Source organism: Callospermophilus lateralis, chromosome 4, assembly GCF_048772815.1.
Source record: "Callospermophilus lateralis isolate mCalLat2 chromosome 4, mCalLat2.hap1, whole genome shotgun sequence".
In the NCBI taxonomy this organism is placed as follows: domain Eukaryota; kingdom Metazoa; phylum Chordata; class Mammalia; order Rodentia; family Sciuridae; genus Callospermophilus; species Callospermophilus lateralis.
The window spans coordinates 13,843,998-13,861,127 of NC_135308.1; the positions used below are offsets into that span (position 1 = coordinate 13,843,998).

The window sequence follows — 17,130 nt, forward strand, 5'->3', positions numbered from 1 at the left end:
GAGCTGGAAGGCTCTGGCTGGGAACAGGGGGATCCCTTGTTTCCCCAAGTCTGGAACCCATTTCTGGGACACAGAGGGCTGGCCTGTACCTGCTGTTTTGATGGACGACCTACGGGCCATGCGTGGCCTGAAATCCGCAGCCCGCTGCACCTGGAAGGCCCTCAAGTCCTCCTCGTCCAGGGCAATGTCCCCAAGAAAGGCAACTAAAGAAAAAAAGAAGAGGTCAGGGGCTGAGTTAGTTCTCTTACCTGGGACTGGGTGCAGCATGTGATAGCCCTAACCTGTGGGCACACCCGCCCAGTCCCCACAGCAACTCCGATCCTCAAATGCCACTGGAGGAGAAAAACAAGGGCAGTGACAGATCAGCTTCTAGAATCTCTTGTGAGATCATACTTAGTTTTAGCTAAAAGACCAGCAACAGCAGGGCAGGAGATACACACCATGCTTGTACAAGGCAGAAGGACCACTGAGCCCAGGGATTTGGAGAACAGCCTGGGCAACAGGGCAAGACCCTGTCTCCAAAAAGAAAAAGGGCTGGGAGTGTAAGTCAGTGGCACTGTGCCCGCCTGGCATGCACGATGCCCCAGCACCACAAAAAAATAAAACAATAAAATAAAATCCTGGCAAAGTGGATACCAACCCCTACCAGGCTGTGATCTCCACAAGGACACAGTGTGTCATTTATTCCTTCATTCTTCAGTCAACACTCAGCACCTGGGTCAGGCACTAGCCAACGATTAGCAAGACAGAGCAGTAGCCCACCTTCTATAACCCACAAGTGCTTAGATACTGACTTAGAGAATTCCAGACGGTTTGGAGTACAGTGCTCTGGAGAAAATACACTGGGGCAAGATGGTAGCGTCTATACTATGGTCTGCATAAATGCACCCCCAGAGGTCCCTGTGCTAAAGGCTGTTGGTACCCAAGGAGGTGCTAAAGGGAGGTGCTTTGGACCTTTAGGGGGTGGGCCCTTAAGGGAGGCCATTAGGTCATTAGGGGTGTGCCTTTACAGGGGACTATGGGCTGTCCCTAACTTTTCTCCTTGCCTCCTAACTGATGAGGTGAGCAGTTTTGCTCTGCCACATTCTTCTGCCATGATGTGCTGCTGCCTCATCAGAGGCCCAAAACAATGTCCTCCACCGTCTTATACTAGAAACACCAGAACCAAGAACCAAATGAACCTATTTTCTAAGTCAATTATCTGGACTATTTTGTTATAGTATCAGAAAGCTGACTAACAGAGTCTGTTTGTATGCTCATAACTTTGGCACTGTGCCAAGCATGTGGTGTTCACACAGCAGATGCCATTTCAATCAAATAAAGGGGAGGACATAAATTATAATACAATGCAATAAGAACTGGGGCAGGTAGACACACTGGGAGTTTCCTAGCTGGCACGAAAGGGTTAACAATTCTCAAGTGATTCCCATTCTCAGTCCCCTCTCTGAAGAAGAAAGGCCCAGGGGAAGAGACCCCCCCTCCCCTAACAGGCTATTTTGATTTCTGGTGCTGGGAAGAGACGTTTCTGGAGTCATGGGCTGAGCTGCCTGTGTTCATTTTTTTTTTTAATACTTTTTTTTTTAGTTATACATGGGCACAATATCTTTATTTTGTTTATTTATTTTTATGTGGTGCTGAGGATCGAACCCGGGTCTCACACATGGGAGGCGAGTGCTCTACCGCTGAGCCACAACCCCAGCCCCCCCCCCCCCCCCCCCCCCCCCCGCCTGTGTTCTTTTTTGAGAAGTCTAGAGCAAGAGGAAGCAGAAGCCATAGAACTGGCCCCTTTGGAGGAGCCCAGCTGTGAGCTTCACAAGGGCTGGGCTGAAGCCAGGGGTGCGGGTTGGAGGTGCAACCAGGCAGCTTCCCTGTGGCCCCGCCCATGGTGACATCTGCTTCTCATCCCAGCGGAGCACTGCACAGGCCGGGCGGTCAGCATTACACACATTGTTTTAACCTTGAGGCCTTACACACAGGTCTCTCCTCCCCAGCTGGCCCTACTGGGTGGACACAGATACAGTTACTTCATCACACAGAGAATCAGACACATGTGGTTAGTGTTCCAATGAGCATATGGTGACATTCACACCCTTGCTGTCAAATGCAGAGCCATCAAGGTCAGACACATAGGTCCCTGCACGTGCAAGTGGTGCCCAGCATGGGGCCTTTGGGTGGAAAGCACTCAGCGATGCTTTTTTGAATGAATGAAGCACCACGCCAGTATTCTGACCTGCAGATACATGTCAAAGACACACACTCCCTGAGACACAGATCAACAGAATGTGGGACTGACTTTAGCAGTCACCTAGCCAGTCATCCATTTTACAGGGAAGGAAACTGAGGCCCAGAAGGGAGCAGATTTAACTGAGACCTTGCTGCTGGTTGCCAGGAAGGCTGGATCCTGTAATAAGGCTCCCCATCCCCAGTTCGGGGATTGCTGCACTCAAGTTCATTACCTCCCTAGAACCCAAACTGTAAGTACACATCCACAAAAATAGCCACTCCCTAGAAACACACATCCACAAAAAAATACAGACTCACAGATAGTCCTAAAAAACACACAGGCGCAAGCTCCAACACACACAAACCAGCAGCGTGCTCTGAACTCACTAAGCCAGTAATAGTAGCTGTAATGACACCTTATGTAAATGTCTGTTGAAACCACGTTGTGCTTTCACATTAATGAGTTCATTTAATCCCGGCCCACCCACAACACACGCCCAGTAAGCCACACTCCATCGCGGGCTTTTGCCTAGGAGTGTCCCATTACAAACACTGGAGAGATAAACTTGTGGCCAGATGCCAGCCCACCTCCCTTGCTGCAGAGATCCCAACACTTGGTCTGAGGAGGCACCTGCTTATAACTGGTCCAGATCTCTTCCAGCCCCTGAGAAAGTTTCTGACACCTAACAGCCTTCCTCCATGGCTTTGGCTTAGCAACAGAAGATGCTTCTAAGCTGACATGCAAGAGTGGCCTCAATAAGGATTTGGGATAGATGGTATGGTCCAGGGAGGTGGCAGCACATTCATACATGCCAGCATCACCCGGGTGTGCATGTACCACATGAACACCCCTACATTTTTGCATGATTTGCACCTTTGCACACACACTGCACGTCCAGGCTTCCACATCCATACCCAGGGGCATTACCACACACAGTCATCCTCCGGGGATTCATCCAGGATCCCACAGATACTTGAACCTGCAGATGCTCGAGTCTCTTATATACAATGCTGTAGTATCTGCACAGAATCTACCCACAGTCTCCTGTGTACTTAAGATCATCTCTGGATGACTTGTAATACGTAACAATGTAAATACCATGTAAGTAGTTGTCATACTGTATTATTTAAGGAATAATAACAAGAAAAATGTCTGTACATGCTCAATACAGACAACATTTTTTTTTCCCAAATATTTTTGATCCATGGTTGTCTGAACCCATGGATGTGGAACTATGGATACAGAGGGCAACTGGACTCATGTGGTTGGACTTTCAGATTGACATTACATTGTCATTAAAGAGCAAGGTCTTTGGAGTCAGACAGACCTGTCTTTGACTCCCAGTTCACTACTCCTAGCCAATGTCATTGTAAGTTCTGCTAAACCTCAATATTCTCTATAAAAGAAGGGACTAATGATAGAATCCTGCATGCAGAAACCAAGCCATGCAAATGAGGCTCCTAGAACAGAATCTAGAGCACAGTTAGCATCTACTAACTGGTCAATGCCACCTCAATGCCAATCCCAGAAGCTCAAGGTCAGTTTTACACCTTCCCTGGGCATACTGGTCCCTAACACTTGCACCCCAATTGAGAGAAACCCAAGGACAGAAGCCACAGAACCTTGCTGGCATATGGGATCAGGACCGTGTGGACCTGGGGTAGGGCAAGTAGAAGGCAGAACAGGGCCCAGCTGCGGTGCTCAGCAGGGAGCAGGCGCCCTGTGGTGGGAATGTCATGGCTGAAGAATGCGTGGGAACCCAGTCGGGGTGGGGGTAGGGGTGAGGTGGCAGGAGAACCTTATGGCCAAGAGCCAGGCCTGAGGGCCTACCCATTTGGGATCCCAACCTGGGGAGCTAGGGAATCTGAAGGCCAGAGAGTCCAGGATGCCCCTCCTGACCAAAAGGAAGCCCAGGGGTCAGGGTCAGGATATTAATTGTTTTTAAACAGGATCAAAAGTTTTTGTTTTGTTGTCTGGCTGTAAACCAGACAGGAGCACTTGTAGCTCTCCATAGCCAGGCTGGGAACAGAAAAAGGGACAGAGCAACATCCATGTGCCTGAACTGGGGGAGGAACTTTGTCCCCAAGGTGAGCTCTGGATTCCGAATCCCCTTACCCAGGGCACAGCAAGGCCACCTCTTCTGTGGGGGCAGGGAGAGAAACCTGGCTGGTTTGATGGAGACCCAAAGCCATAGGTGCAGGACAGGACAGGCTTCTAGGTGGGGGAGGACACACTGAGGGGACCCCCAAACATGCAAATGAACTTCATCACCTGTCTACTTGCCAACAGGAGCACATTTACACTTGTGCTCACTCAGGAATCAAACACACCCAGGTGAACAGACCCGCTTTAAAGCAAGGACACAAATGTGTACAATCAGCCACTTCCCTGTGCAAGTTCTAACTGCAGGTGTGTACTCCGTTCACAGGCCACACTCCCCAAAGGAGAAGGGTGCCCTAGAAATGCATGGGGGTGCACACATGTGTGAGAGAGGGAGAGAGAGAGGGAGATTAGCTGAGTCCCCTGAGTACAGATATCCTTCCTTAGGAGGTCCTTAGTGGCCTGGGGAGTGGCCATTCCATCCCTCCCCTGTCACCCTCCCCCAATATTTTCTCCCTCAATCTCTGGAGTCTGAATCCTGAGGAATGCCTTTTTCCTGAGGAATCTCACTAGTCCCCTCCATCCAGAACCCAGGGAATAGTCTTCCTCTTCCCTTGGGGCACTTAAAAGAGAGGGTGACTCAGAAAGTAGAGGCTTAGGTGGGTGGGTGACTCAGTGTGTCTGGAAGGCGGGATGTGGTCTTCTGACAGAAGAGACTGTGCTCACAGCCTACATCCCACCCCCAAGACACCCTAAAGTCCATAGCTGGGCCACAAGGCCACTAGGGCAAGAGTGGTGGTGAGAGCTGGGGGAGCTGCTGCCCACTGCACCTCCCCCAGACCTCCAAGCTGCCAGCTGAGGTCAGGGTGAAAGCAAGGGCCTAGCTGGCGCAGGGTCAGGTCCCATGGACTTCTCTGCTTGTGGGATGAACTATGCCCCAATTTCTGCCTCCAACTCCTCTCCCAGATCCCTGAGTGTCACTGGCAGTGTTGGGAATTGTAGAGAAGGACCCCTTTGATGTTTAGTATCCCAGTATACAAGAGATAAAGGCTGCCTCAAATCTCCCTGGGCAAGCGTTAGAGAGCGGGCTTGAGGAAACTGCTCTGAGCACACCAACAGACCAGCCTAGCTTCCTGTCCACTGTCCGATGCTGCACAGAAGGTCCAGGAACTTCTCCAGGGTATCAAGGGCCTTAATTTTGCCCTTACTGCAATAGTAACCATAACTCAAACAGCAACTGTCAGAGGTGACTTCAAATGAAACTTCAAATGACAGAGCCTGGTTATCCTCAGAGCAATCTAAGAGATCACAGGTAGGCCGTGGGAGTCAAAGGGGCTTTCATGGCTGGTCCTTAGTGCAAGTGAGGCAGACGAAGGAGGAGGAGAGAGCTGGGGAGGGTGGAGCAAACAGAGGTAAGCAGGGCCACCAGCCACATTCAAAGGAAGTAGAGGCCCGTGCCTGCCAGTCGCCTCCGCATCTTGGAACCTGGATGCAAAAGGGCCAAGAAGCAAGGCCAGGCAGGAGGAGACAGCACAGAGAGGGCAGCCGGGGGACCCACAGCTTGGGGGTGGCAGGCCAGGCTCAGCAGAGGTGTGTGCTTCCAGGAACTAGAATCCAATTTCCTCCAGGGGTGGGCCATGGGACATGAGCATCAGTCACACCCAAGAGGGAGGCCTGATCTGACCTTGAAGCTTGGCCCTGTCAGGCTCTCGGGCCCTCTCGGCCACCCCCAAGCCTGGCCCAGCTCCCCACCAGCCTCAATTCACCCTGGTGGAGAACTTTCTCCAGAGCCCTTGTTTGAAGTTCCAACTTAGTCAGCCCCACCCTAGCATGAAATCTGAGACTGAGGATACAGCCCTCAGCCTCTTGCTGTTCCCAAAATCACTCCCATTTCCAACATCAGCATGGCTTCCTACCCATTCTTTGAGGCCTCCCCTCCCCCACCCCTGCCCCAGCTTCTCCATGAAGGCTCCACAGACCTTCCCAGGCCCCTCCAATCACTTTGCAGTCCCCATCAACAGGGCTACAGAGGGAGCAAGGGGCCTCCTATCCTCCAGTATGGCACTTCAGATACCTTGGGTGATGCTATTGGTTATGTCTGTGAACTCTTGGCCCCTGCTGGACTATAAGACCCTTGAAGGCAGGGGCCTAACTGGCACCTCTCTGTACCTCCCACAACATCAGGCTTGGGACATGTTAGGCATCAGGAATGTACAAATGTAGAGCATTGAATGGGGAAGGGACAAAAGGGTGGTGTCAAGGAGACATTACTTTTTCCTAAAAACCAAGATCATTCCCCCTAAAAAATATATATATTTTAAAATGAAGTGGGAGTCAGAGGCACAAAACAGGGGATTAGGAAGCCAACGTTTTAGTGCTTACTATGTGGTAAGTGATAGTATGTTCTCAGATTTAGTCTTTACCAGCAGTTCTATGGAGAGATATATTAACGGTCCCATTTTACAGGTGAGAAAACCAAAGGTCAGAGATGATGGTTACCTTTTCCAAGAAGGAGAGCTAAGGAGTCCATGATTGAAAACTAGCTCTGCTTGCCTCCTGAGCTCATGACCTATCCACTCTGCCTCCTCTTCACCCCATGCATCTAGCAAGAAAGATGATAGCTCACATCCCAGCTTGCCCAAAGCCAGCAGATAAGGAGGAAGATGGTCTCCCATTCCACTCTAAGTGAGGAGAGAGAGGGCAAGGAGTGTGCCTGATCAGGATTCCAGGGCCAGGGCTAGAGTGGCCTGCCCCCACCCATCCCCTTGTTTACAGTTCTAGGAACCATGACCCTGGCCCTGGCTATTTAGAGACAGGCCGAAGACAGAGGCAGGAAATCGAGGAAAAATTCTGATATCTCATCCCCTGAGCATTCCAGGCAGCCTATTCAGGGTCATCCCATTAGGCCAATGGCCTGAGTGCCCGGCCATCTGGTCACTCCAGGGGCAGGACTCTTCTGGTCCAGAAGTAGTAAAGGGGTTACAGAGGGTTCTCATGGACAATGCACATTCTTTCTCTCTCTCGACCCTGACCTCACCTAATTGGCCTCTGCTGTATGTAGGGTAAGAAGGCTGATGCAGAATATCTGAGTTCTCTTTGTGTGTCCTCTTTTCCACCCCATCTTGGCCTTGGCAGGGCCCTCTTGGCACACAGGGACACAGGTATGTCCCCTCCTTCTCTGACTTTGACAGCTGTCTCCTGAGTCCCAGAAAGCTGTTGCTGCTGGCAAGGACCAAAGGCTAGGAGAAAGATCCCACAGAATCCCTGGAAAACTTTACTCTTCCCCTTGGAATGGGGTGGCGGCTGGGAGACCTATTCCTTGGAGCTGCAGGCCTCCAGGCACCAACCTAGACAGATGTGCAGCCTCAAGGCGGGGGAGACGGACAGACAGGCTGGCAAACACCAGTGTTCCGCAGAGCTGGAGGGATGGGGGAGAAGGGAAAAGAACGTGCGCGCACACACACATACACACACACACACACACACAGAGTTTGACCAGAAAAGTTTCCTGCAGAAGGAAACCTCCCTGCCCGCAGGATTCTCTCGGACCCAGGGAGATTTCCCCAGGAATCCTCTGGGAGGGCAAGAGGCAGCAGCAGCGATGTCCACCAACAGCAGCAAAACTTCAGTCCTAAAAGTCCCCCAAACTTCCCCCTCCCTCTTTCCCTCGTTCTTTTGTTCCCCACTGCATTGCCAACCAGGCAGCTCCCGGCTTCCCACACTGGACTGTCCTCCCCCAACCCCAAACCCTACCCGGCCCGGCCTGCCCGCACCCGGCTCCGCGCGCCCCGGCTGGCCGCGGCGGGCTGGGGGGCGCTTACCCGCCTTGCAGGGGTCTTTGTAGTTGAGAGGCTCCGGGGCGTCCTCCTCTCCCAGGTCGTAGGTGTAGTCGGCCAAGTCCAGCGGTCGGCCGGGGCGCGGGAGCAGCAGCAGCAGCAGCAGCGGCAGCGGCGGGCGGGCCACACCGGGCATGCTGGCGGGCGGTGGCGGCGGGTCGCACCCGGACGCGGGAGCGGCGGCGGGGAACCGAGCTCTGGCGGCGAGGAGGAGGCGCTCCCGGCGGCTGGCCGCCCGCTCGCTCCCGCTCCCCCCGCGCTGCCTACCTCTTCCCTTCCCGCTTCCTGTCTCCCGCCCCCCGCTCGCAGCGGCTCGCGCTCGCCCTGCTCCGCGGCTCCCTCGCCCTTCCCTGCGCTCGCTCCTTTCTCTCTCGCCCGCCCCCCGCCCCCCCGCCTTAGGGAAATGAGCTCGCTGGAGGGCGGGTTTTCGCCCGAGCTCGGCCCCCCTCGGGGCCGGGACTGTGCTCGGCCCGGCCGGGAAGCGCGCCAGCCCGGGCGGGGAGGGCAGGGAGCCGCGCCGCCCGCCCGGGAGGGGCGCGGGGCCGGGGCCGGGGCCGGGGAGGGGGCGCCGGCGCCCGGGGTGTCCGGCCGGCCGCCGCTCCCGCCAGGGGCCCCCTAGCGGCGACTTGCCCCGCGGCCGCCGGCCCGAGCCCCTCCCGGCGGCGGGACACGCTGTCAGGACTCTCCGCCACCTCAGCCTCTGTCCCTCCGTCTGCGATCGTTGTCTGGCCGGCCTCTCTCGTCTCTCCCTCCCTCCCTCGGACCCTCGCTCTCTCCCATCTCGCCCTCTCTTTTGGTCTCTCTCGCTGTCTCTATCTCTGCCCCTCCCTCCGGACACACCACTGGAGGGCGCCTCACGCCCGTGGATAGTTCCCGGGTCCCTTCCCCACTGCCCCCTCTCCCCAATCTGGGATGGACTGAGTCCCCAACATTTTTGGGACAGAGGAACCCCGACTGTTCCCCCAAGGCCCTCCCCATCCCCGAGCCGACCCCAGCACTCTGGACTTCGAAGGTGTCGGAAGATACAAGTTGGACCCTTTGTTTTTCAATCAATTGCTTTATTCTTTTGTGATAGGAATCCCCTGGCCCAGAGGAACAACCTCTCCCCCATACACCGCCCCCCCCCACTCCACACCCTCGCTCCCTTTTCTCCGGGGTCAGTCCCTGGGGTGTGAACCAGAGCAGCTTCTCCCAGCCTGCAGAAGACCCCTTTGCTTGCAGATCTTTCCTGCCTGGTTCACTCCCACAGATCCTGTGAAGCAACAGTGTTGTTTAAACATCATGTGTGAGAGAGAGCCTCAGGGGTGCCCACGCCTATGTCTTGTGAGCCTTCCCTCCCCTGAGCTCCCTGGACCACTGGTTTCTGGGCATCCCCAGTGTCTGAACAGCTGACATGGCCAGAGTCCCAAGACCTTCCCACTGCTGCTCAGTGCCCTGGCAGCCACAGTTGCTCACCTGGAAGTCCTAGATATAGTAGAGAGGCACCTCTCCACACAGGGTGCTCACCACCAGGCCCAGGAAGGCCAGGTCTCCTCCTGAGGAAGCAGAGCCTCCCTCATGCCCCTCCTCCTGGCCCAGCTTAGGGTTTGCAGGTTTGGTCTGAAAAGAGAACCTACTTTGGAATCTGAAAACTGAGTTTCTTTCTCATCATGCAGCCCTTTTGGGGGACCCCAGGCATATTGGGCAGCCTCCCTAAGCCTCAGTTTCCCCACAAGTATAGTACCAGAAGTCAGAAGCCCACAGGGAGTACGTGGGCTCAGCTGAGGTCGGTACCCTGACCGTGGGCAGCTAAGAACAGTAGGGAAGCTATGGTGCTGGTTGAGGGTATAAAGGGACACTCACCTGGCAACCCAAGAGAAGCGGTGCTTTACAGGTGACAAATAGCTGTCACCTTAAACACTCCTCCCTGCAGTGCTGGGAGGGAGACAGACCACTCCTTTCACCTACACACCTACCTGTAGATTCTGGAACTTTCTAGTGAGAGCCTCAAGACTGGGGATGTTATCTGGAGCCATCTTCATGATGTAGCAGTAGGTTCCTGGGGCTGGCTTATAGGCAGTCAGGAGCTGGGCATGGAATGCTAGAGGTCATTTGGGAAAGTCCCTGCCTCGCTGGCTCCCTAACCCTGGTCCTCAGCCAGCTCACTCTAGATAGCATATAGGGAGTCACATTGGAGTCTGGGATTCAGGCACCCCAGGGAGGCAAAGGGCTAAGGGAGAGGGAGAGATGGGTGCAGTGAAGTAGCACAGCTGGTTGGCTCTAGCAAAGTCTTGTCACTGGTTCCCCGGACTGGCATACCCACCCGCTGGTAGTCATACACGATGATGCCAGTGGAGCCGATGGAGAAGGTGGCAGTGGTACCCGCATGCTTACTCAGGGCCAGGCGTTGCTGGGCTTCTGGTGCCCCGATGCTCATCTCGAGGACCTGGGGTTATAGTGTGGCATGACAGTCTTCTTTCCCCTCTCGGCCCTTCAGCACCCTTGCCTATCCTCAGGTTCCTTCACTCAAAAGAAATTCCTTCATTCCTGAGAGCTCAGGGAAGGTGAGCAGAACCAGGTGCTAGAGAGAGGGAACTGGCTGTCACACTGGGGGACAGGAGCCTGCTGGAAATGGCTAGGTCAGGTGTCACCCATTCCCATCTCTGTCCTTGCCTGCTCCCCACCACTCCCCTGGGTGATTTCCTATGTGCCCAACCCACACAGCCCCTCTGACCTGCCCTGTGCCCGCTGCTCTCCCCATCCCAGGCCTGCTCACCATCTCAGTATGTTTCTGGCTCATGTGAAGACCCATAAGCAGGGCCCCTACGATCACCACAACGACAAGGACCACCACCACAACCACGATGAGAAGGCGTTTGAGGTTCACTGGGCAGCAGGGGATGCGGAACTGGCCCCGGGGGCCTGCCGAGTAGTCCTGACGAGATGGCAGGCAGGGAGGAAAGTGTGAGGTCATGAGGATGTCCCCTCCCTTCCCTGCACAAACTGGACACACTCCCATGCCCTCTCAGGGCTGGACAGCCAGTGCTGTGGATCTACACAGGAGGCAGGGATCAGAGGAGCCTGCTGGGGTGAGGTGGCCCGCACTCCAACAAGCCCAGGTTAGAAGGGCCACAAGAGAGCCTGGCTCGCTGCTGCTTCCTCTAGACTCCCCAGAACCCCAGTTGTGGCAACCTCTGTTCCCCAATGATCCAGGCTCTTGCACCTCCAGGCCTTTATCCAGGCTACTACTACTTCCTACCGCTACTCCCTCCTATGATCTCCCAAGTACTTAGTGGCTCTTCTCAGTGCTCTCTAGAGCCCTTTCCAATGACCCCTGTGGTGGCTCACAGCCTCTTTTTATCAGAATTGTGGGCTTCCTTGTCTCTTTCCCCCAAAGACTCTGTGCCAGTGGTCTTGGTGTCCCCATCCTAACTTAGCACGGTCCTAGGCTGGTTGAGTGAATGAACATGAGTGAAGAAACAGGCCCAGGAAGGATGGAGGAGGCGGAACCCAGTTCACATCTGTGCACAACCACCCCCCACTCACACAGCTGACCACACTCACCGGTGGGCTCTCCATCAAGACCTCCTTGCTGCCTGCATCCATCTTGCTGCAGGCCTTCTCCTCTCCTCACCTCGCAGTTGGGACCAGGGTCTTATATGTGTCCCACAGGGAGAGGGGACAGAAGTGAAGGGCCGGGTCCCCTGTTTGCAAGCCAAGCCCCCGGCTTTGAAGCCTGTTTGTTCCTGGCCCTCCAGAGCCAAGGTCCTGATAAGCCAGCTGCAAGAGCCCCCAAGGGCCCTTATGCCTGGCACATGAGTCCTCTTGGCCCCAGCAAGAGCAAACCTGGATGAGCTGAGCAAACTTGCCCTGAGGCCACCTGTACCTCTTGCCGTGGGTGTCTTCCTGGCGTCCAGCCTTTCTTGCTGGCACCTGCCCATACAGCCCTGTGCTTCCCTTCTGTCTGCTGCCAGGTGAACTTCTCCCAGCTAAGGGTCCCGGTTCCCAACAGAGTTTCCCCGAGCATAGTGATGGGCTCCAGAAAGGGGGCACAGGAGGCAGTACAGACCCAGAGGGGCTCTGCTGAAGGCAGGAGGGGCTTTGACATCAGTTGGAGTGTCCATCATTGTGCATTTCTCCAAGGGCTGAATTCCTGTTTGCCTTGCCTGCCACCTCCCACACATCCTGCACCTAACCTCAGACTGGCCCCCAGTCATTCGTCTCCTAATTCTGGAGGATCTGTCCCCACTGGTGGAAGACTCTTCGTGGGGATGGGGCGGGGGTTATTCTTTGCTCTGGGCTGGTCTATAAGCTGCAAGCTTCTGATGACAGATTGCATGCCTGACACTGCTTTCCTAGGCCGGGACATCCTTATACAGTGCTGAGTGTGGTCCCAATCTTTTGTCTTTGAATCAGCCCACACTGCCTGCCGGCTATATTGTCCAGGCTAATTAGAAATTAGCCTGGACAATATAGCAAGACCTCATCTCAAAAACAAAACAGCCAGATGGACACAGTGGCACATGCCTATAATACCAGCCGCTCGGGAGGCTGAGACAGGAGGATCATGAGTTCAAAGCCAGCTTCAGCAATTTAGCAAGGCCCTAAACAACTTAGTGAGACCCTGTTTCAAAGTAAAATATTAAATAAAGGCTGGGGCTGTGGCTCAATGGTTAAGTGCCCCTGGTTTCAATCTCTAGTACCAACAAAACAAAACAAAACACAGCCAGGTGAGGTGGTGTGTGCCTGTGATCCCAGCAAATGGAGGTTGATTGAAGAGAATCTCAAGTCAAAGGCCAGCCTTAGCAACTTAACAAGGCCCTCAGCGGTCTAGCAAGACTGTCTCAAAATAGAAAATAAAAAGACCTGGGGATGTGGCTCCACGGTAAAGCAGTCCTAGGTTCAATTCCCAGGACCAAACCAACAAAACTAAATGTCCCCTGAGAGTTGTATGTACCCACATCCCACCCACTTTCCAGACCTCCCTCTCCTTCTCCCTGCCTTACTCTTACCCACTTCTGCTGCTTAGTGCACTAGCTCAATCTATCAGTAACTTGGAGCTGGACTCATTGGAGTTGGCCTCACCCTATCTCTTGGGCTCCCCTTCACTTGCTGGGCCAGGTGGTCTCTAAAGTCCTTAACTTTCATGAATGTGTGACCCAGAACGCAACACCTCCTTTTCTTGGCCTGACTCTCTTGTCCTCCTACTCAGCAATCCCTCCTGACCCTGCAGATGAGTTCCAGGACCCTCCCCACATATACACCAAATGTGTAGATGCTCAAGTTCCTTATGTAAAATGGCATATAGCATTTGCTTGTAAACTATGTACATCCTCCTGTATACTTTGTTTTTTATTTTTTATTTTTTTGGTACTGGAGATCGAACCCAGTGGTGCTTAATCACTGAGCCACATCCCCAGCCCTTTTTTTATATTTCATTTAGACACAGAGTCTCCCTGAGTTGCTTAGGGCCTCATTAAGTTGCTGAGGCTGGCTTTGAACTTGCAATCCTCCTGCTTCAGGCTCCCTAGCCACTGGGATTACAGTCAGCCTCCCATATACTTTAAATCATTTCTAGATGACTTATAATACCTAATACAATGTAAATGATATGCAAATAGTTGTTATACTGGATTGCTTAGGGAATAATAACAAGGAAAAAAATCTGTACATGTTCAGCCCGGACAGTGTTTTTCTCCCACAAATACTTTCCATCTACTTTTGGTTGAATTGGCAAATGTGAAACCCATGGATACAGAGAACCAGCTGTACTTTAACTGTAAAATGTCACCCAGGTTCCAGGCTCCCTCACACCTTGTCCCTGCTCTTTGACCAGGAGTTGGCCCCCTACTCTTCAGCCCTGGCAGGCTCCCCTGTCCCCAAAGGAATCCCTCTCCAGCTGGAGGGCCTCAGCTTCAAGGTTGTCCAACAGCATGGCATGTGAGCTGAGAGCCCCTGAGCCGCTAGGGGAAGAAGAGAGGGAAGGAAATGTTTGTTCCTACCATGCTCCTCCCACCCCCAACTGCCCCTTTAAATATTTGTCTAAGCTTCCAGCAGAAGAGTATCCTAGGATGAGTGGAGGAAGGGGAGGGGAGGGGGAAGGAGAGGGAGGGGGAGAAGTGTCTTCTTGCTTGGCCTCAGCTGTATGGAGGTGCCAGATGTAGGCGACAGCTCCCCCGCAGTGCCCACCCTGCTGCCCCCCAGGCTTGCTCTCCCGCCCCAGTTGTCCTGGAAACCTTGGGATTGATGGCTGACTCACACGCACTGGGCCTGAGCCAGGTGGGCAGCTTGCCAGGCCAGCAGGAAAGCCAAGGAGAACTGCAGGCATCTCGGGGTCCCTGTGGGCATCTCAGGGGGCCGCAATGTCTGGTAATGGGGATTGCTCTGAGCAGGTGCCGTGAGTAGTGCCGGGAAAAAGCCTCAGTTCTCTCCCAGGTCCTCTGTTCTGCTGCAGGTGGTAGCTCTCACAGTTTCATGGCTTAAAAAAATAAAATAAAATAAAAAACTTATCTTTGGGGGCTGGGGAAGGGTGCTGTCAAGTTTCATAAATGAAGTTCAGGTGCTGACACCACCTGGTAGAGGTCTCGGGCACCTTGGAGGAAGAAGTGGGAGGAACATTTATCTGGTCATCTACAGCCCTCAACCTAGACCCCCAGACCAACCTCTGTCTTCCAGGCCTATTCTTAAGCCATCTGAATGCCACCGACCCTAAAAGGCCAAGAGCCAAGGCACCTGCTCTGTGACCTTGCTGTCCCTCCTCTGAAATCCTCTCACTTCTTTGTTGTACCTTTATCTGCCACTTAGTACCCACATTGGAGCTTTTGTTTGCCCTGTCTTCCCAACCAAGCTGCCCTCCTGAACAGAAAAGAAGCATGCTTTCCTGGTGCTCCTGTGAATCTGCCAAGGACAAGAAGCAAGCACGTAGCCACATGTAATTAATTATATGCAACCACAAGACTGTCACCAGACGGAGCAGCAGCCTCCTACTGGACAGTCCAGAGTTCTTTCCTTTGATAGATGGTGGTCTCAGTGCTTCCACTGACAGCTATGAGACTCAGTGAGTCATTCTGCTTTTCTAGGTTTTCATATGTTCATCTGTGAAATGGGACTACTACTGCCTGTCTCCTCTACCTCCCTAGGTCATTGGAAAGCTCCAACGTCATCACTGATGTAAAGTCTAGTCATCATCATTATCATCACCTGCATCATCCCCCAGGGAACCCCTCGCTAGCTATGCACAGGACCTAGACTCCTCCTTTGCATCTGTGTCTGGGCTGCCCTCTGAGAGCTCTGGGTGATGGAGAGCCCCATGGTGACCACCTTCTGTGTGTGCCTCTCCATCTCCTCCTCCCAGCTCCTCAGCTGCACGGGTTGGGACAAGTTCACTCTGCCCTTTGTGTGCTGGGCAGAGCTGTGCCAGGGACGGGTGGGGATCATTGCCCAGCTGCCCCAGCCACCCTCCCCACCCCCACTGCTTCCCCAGGCTGGCATGGGGATGGCAGCACAGACAGCTGAACACTGCGGCAAGTGGGTGTCAAGGGGCAGGGGCATTCCTGGGTGGAAGAACATGAACCTAAGCTCAGAGCACAGACATCCACCCTGCTGGCAGAGGTTGAGTTCAGATGGGGACCAGCAGTCTTGGTTCCTACACTGACGTGGACAGAGGACAGAGCTCTCGACTGAAGCCCAGCACTCACTTCCAGGTTTCTCTTACCCTGTACCCAGGAGCTCTTCAGTCTCCCTCCCCTCTCTGGAGATGTCATGGTATAGAGCAGCAATGCTCAAATTTTTAGTTTCAGTATCCCTTAATATTCTCAAAAAGTACTGAGGACCCCAAAGAGCTTTTGCTTTATGTAAGCAAATCAATTGAGATTTACTATATTGGTATTTGCTGAGGAATTTAAAAACACTTATTTAAATAGTAAGGACAAACCTATGTGTGTTATAACAAATCATGTATATTTTAAATGAAAATACCTGTATTTTTTGCCAAAAATTTAGAAAAGTGTCACTGTTTTGCATTTTTGCAAATCTCTTTAATTTAGGGCTTAATAGAAGACATGTCATGTAACTTCTGGAAAATTCCAGGTACTCCTATAAAAGCATGGAAGTGAAAAAGGCAAATAACATCTTCTTGTTAAGAAAAGCGTTTTTTGTTTGTTTGTTTGTTTGGGTTTTGTTGTTGTTTGTTTTGTTTTGTCTTGTTTTGTTTTGGTACCAGGGATTGAACACAGAGATATTTAACCACTGAACCACATTCCCAGCACTTTTTATTTTTTATTTTGAGACAGGGCCTCACTAAGTTGCTGGGGCTGGCATCAAATTTGTGATCCTCCTGACAGCCTTCAAGGTCTGCTGGGATTACAGGCGTGTGTGCCACCATACCTGGCTACTAAAAGCATTTTGATCTCAAAGACTCCATGGAAGATTCTCAAGGACCAGTGGGCTCTGAGAGCCATCCTTTGAAAATTCATGGTGTACAAGACTGCTGTGAACTTTGAAGTTGGACTTCTGGTCCTGGAAGCACACTTTTCTCATTTATAAAAGGGAGTTAGCATCCTCTCTCTCAAGAGGGCTGAGGATTATGCCCAGTACACAACACACAGTAGAGATATGGAGCTTGGCTGCTTTCCAAGCCTCAGTTTCTTCCTTTGTGAAACAAAGGGCTAGACAGGAACATATCCAAGGCACTTCTCAGCTCCTACAGGCTGTGGTTGTTCAGTGAGAAATGTTCCAGAATTCTACTCCTTCCCACTCCAGCTCCAGTGGCTACATTTCCCCCTTGCAGCCCAGACTCAAAGGCAATTTATTCGGTGGCGTGGGGAAACACGAGTATATATACAAGCACCCTTGAGCTTCTAATCTCTCATGCCAACCTAGATGTACATGTGTCACTTATGACATGCTCCTGAACTGTATGTCCCCTCACAGCCAAGACACACACGCAGATACACCGAGGCACATGGATCCTTGCACCCCATGCAGAGACAG

General features: G+C 52.9%; 2 protein-coding genes across 5 annotated transcripts in view; both read right to left on the reverse strand.

The window, feature by feature from the left end:
* The window catches only part of Bmp1 (bone morphogenetic protein 1), a 41,207-nt gene extending 32,819 nt beyond the window's left edge, over positions 1–8,388 (reverse strand). For both annotated transcript variants that reach the window (XM_076853606.1, XM_076853607.1), the window contains exons 1-2: positions 8,146–8,388; positions 90–203 (exon numbers count right to left, since the gene is read on the reverse strand). In XM_076853606.1, the coding sequence (XP_076709721.1) occupies positions 90–203; positions 8,146–8,296 (265 nt within the window). In that variant the 5' untranslated portion in view covers positions 8,297–8,388. The remainder of the gene's footprint in view (positions 1–89; positions 204–8,145) is intronic.
* A 1,236-nt stretch (positions 8,389–9,624) lies between these two features.
* On the reverse strand, positions 9,625–11,748 carry Sftpc (surfactant protein C). 3 transcript variants are annotated; one of them, XM_076852307.1, is made up of 5 exons: positions 11,704–11,748; positions 10,916–11,074; positions 10,463–10,585; positions 10,116–10,226; positions 9,625–9,759 (listed from the first exon to the last, which is right to left on the reverse strand). In XM_076852307.1, exons 1-5 carry the CDS (start codon positions 11,743–11,745, stop codon positions 9,625–9,627), a joined length of 570 nt encoding a protein of 189 aa, XP_076708422.1. In that variant the 5' UTR covers positions 11,746–11,748. The 3 variants fall into 3 exon arrangements, with proteins under 3 accessions (XP_076708422.1, XP_076708420.1, XP_076708421.1); XM_076852305.1 differs by having other exon boundaries at positions 9,625–9,799; positions 10,132–10,226; positions 11,704–11,745; XM_076852306.1 differs by lacking the exon at positions 10,916–11,074 and having other exon boundaries at positions 9,625–9,799; positions 10,132–10,226; positions 11,704–11,745.
* Positions 11,749–17,130: the final 5,382 nt, after the last annotated feature.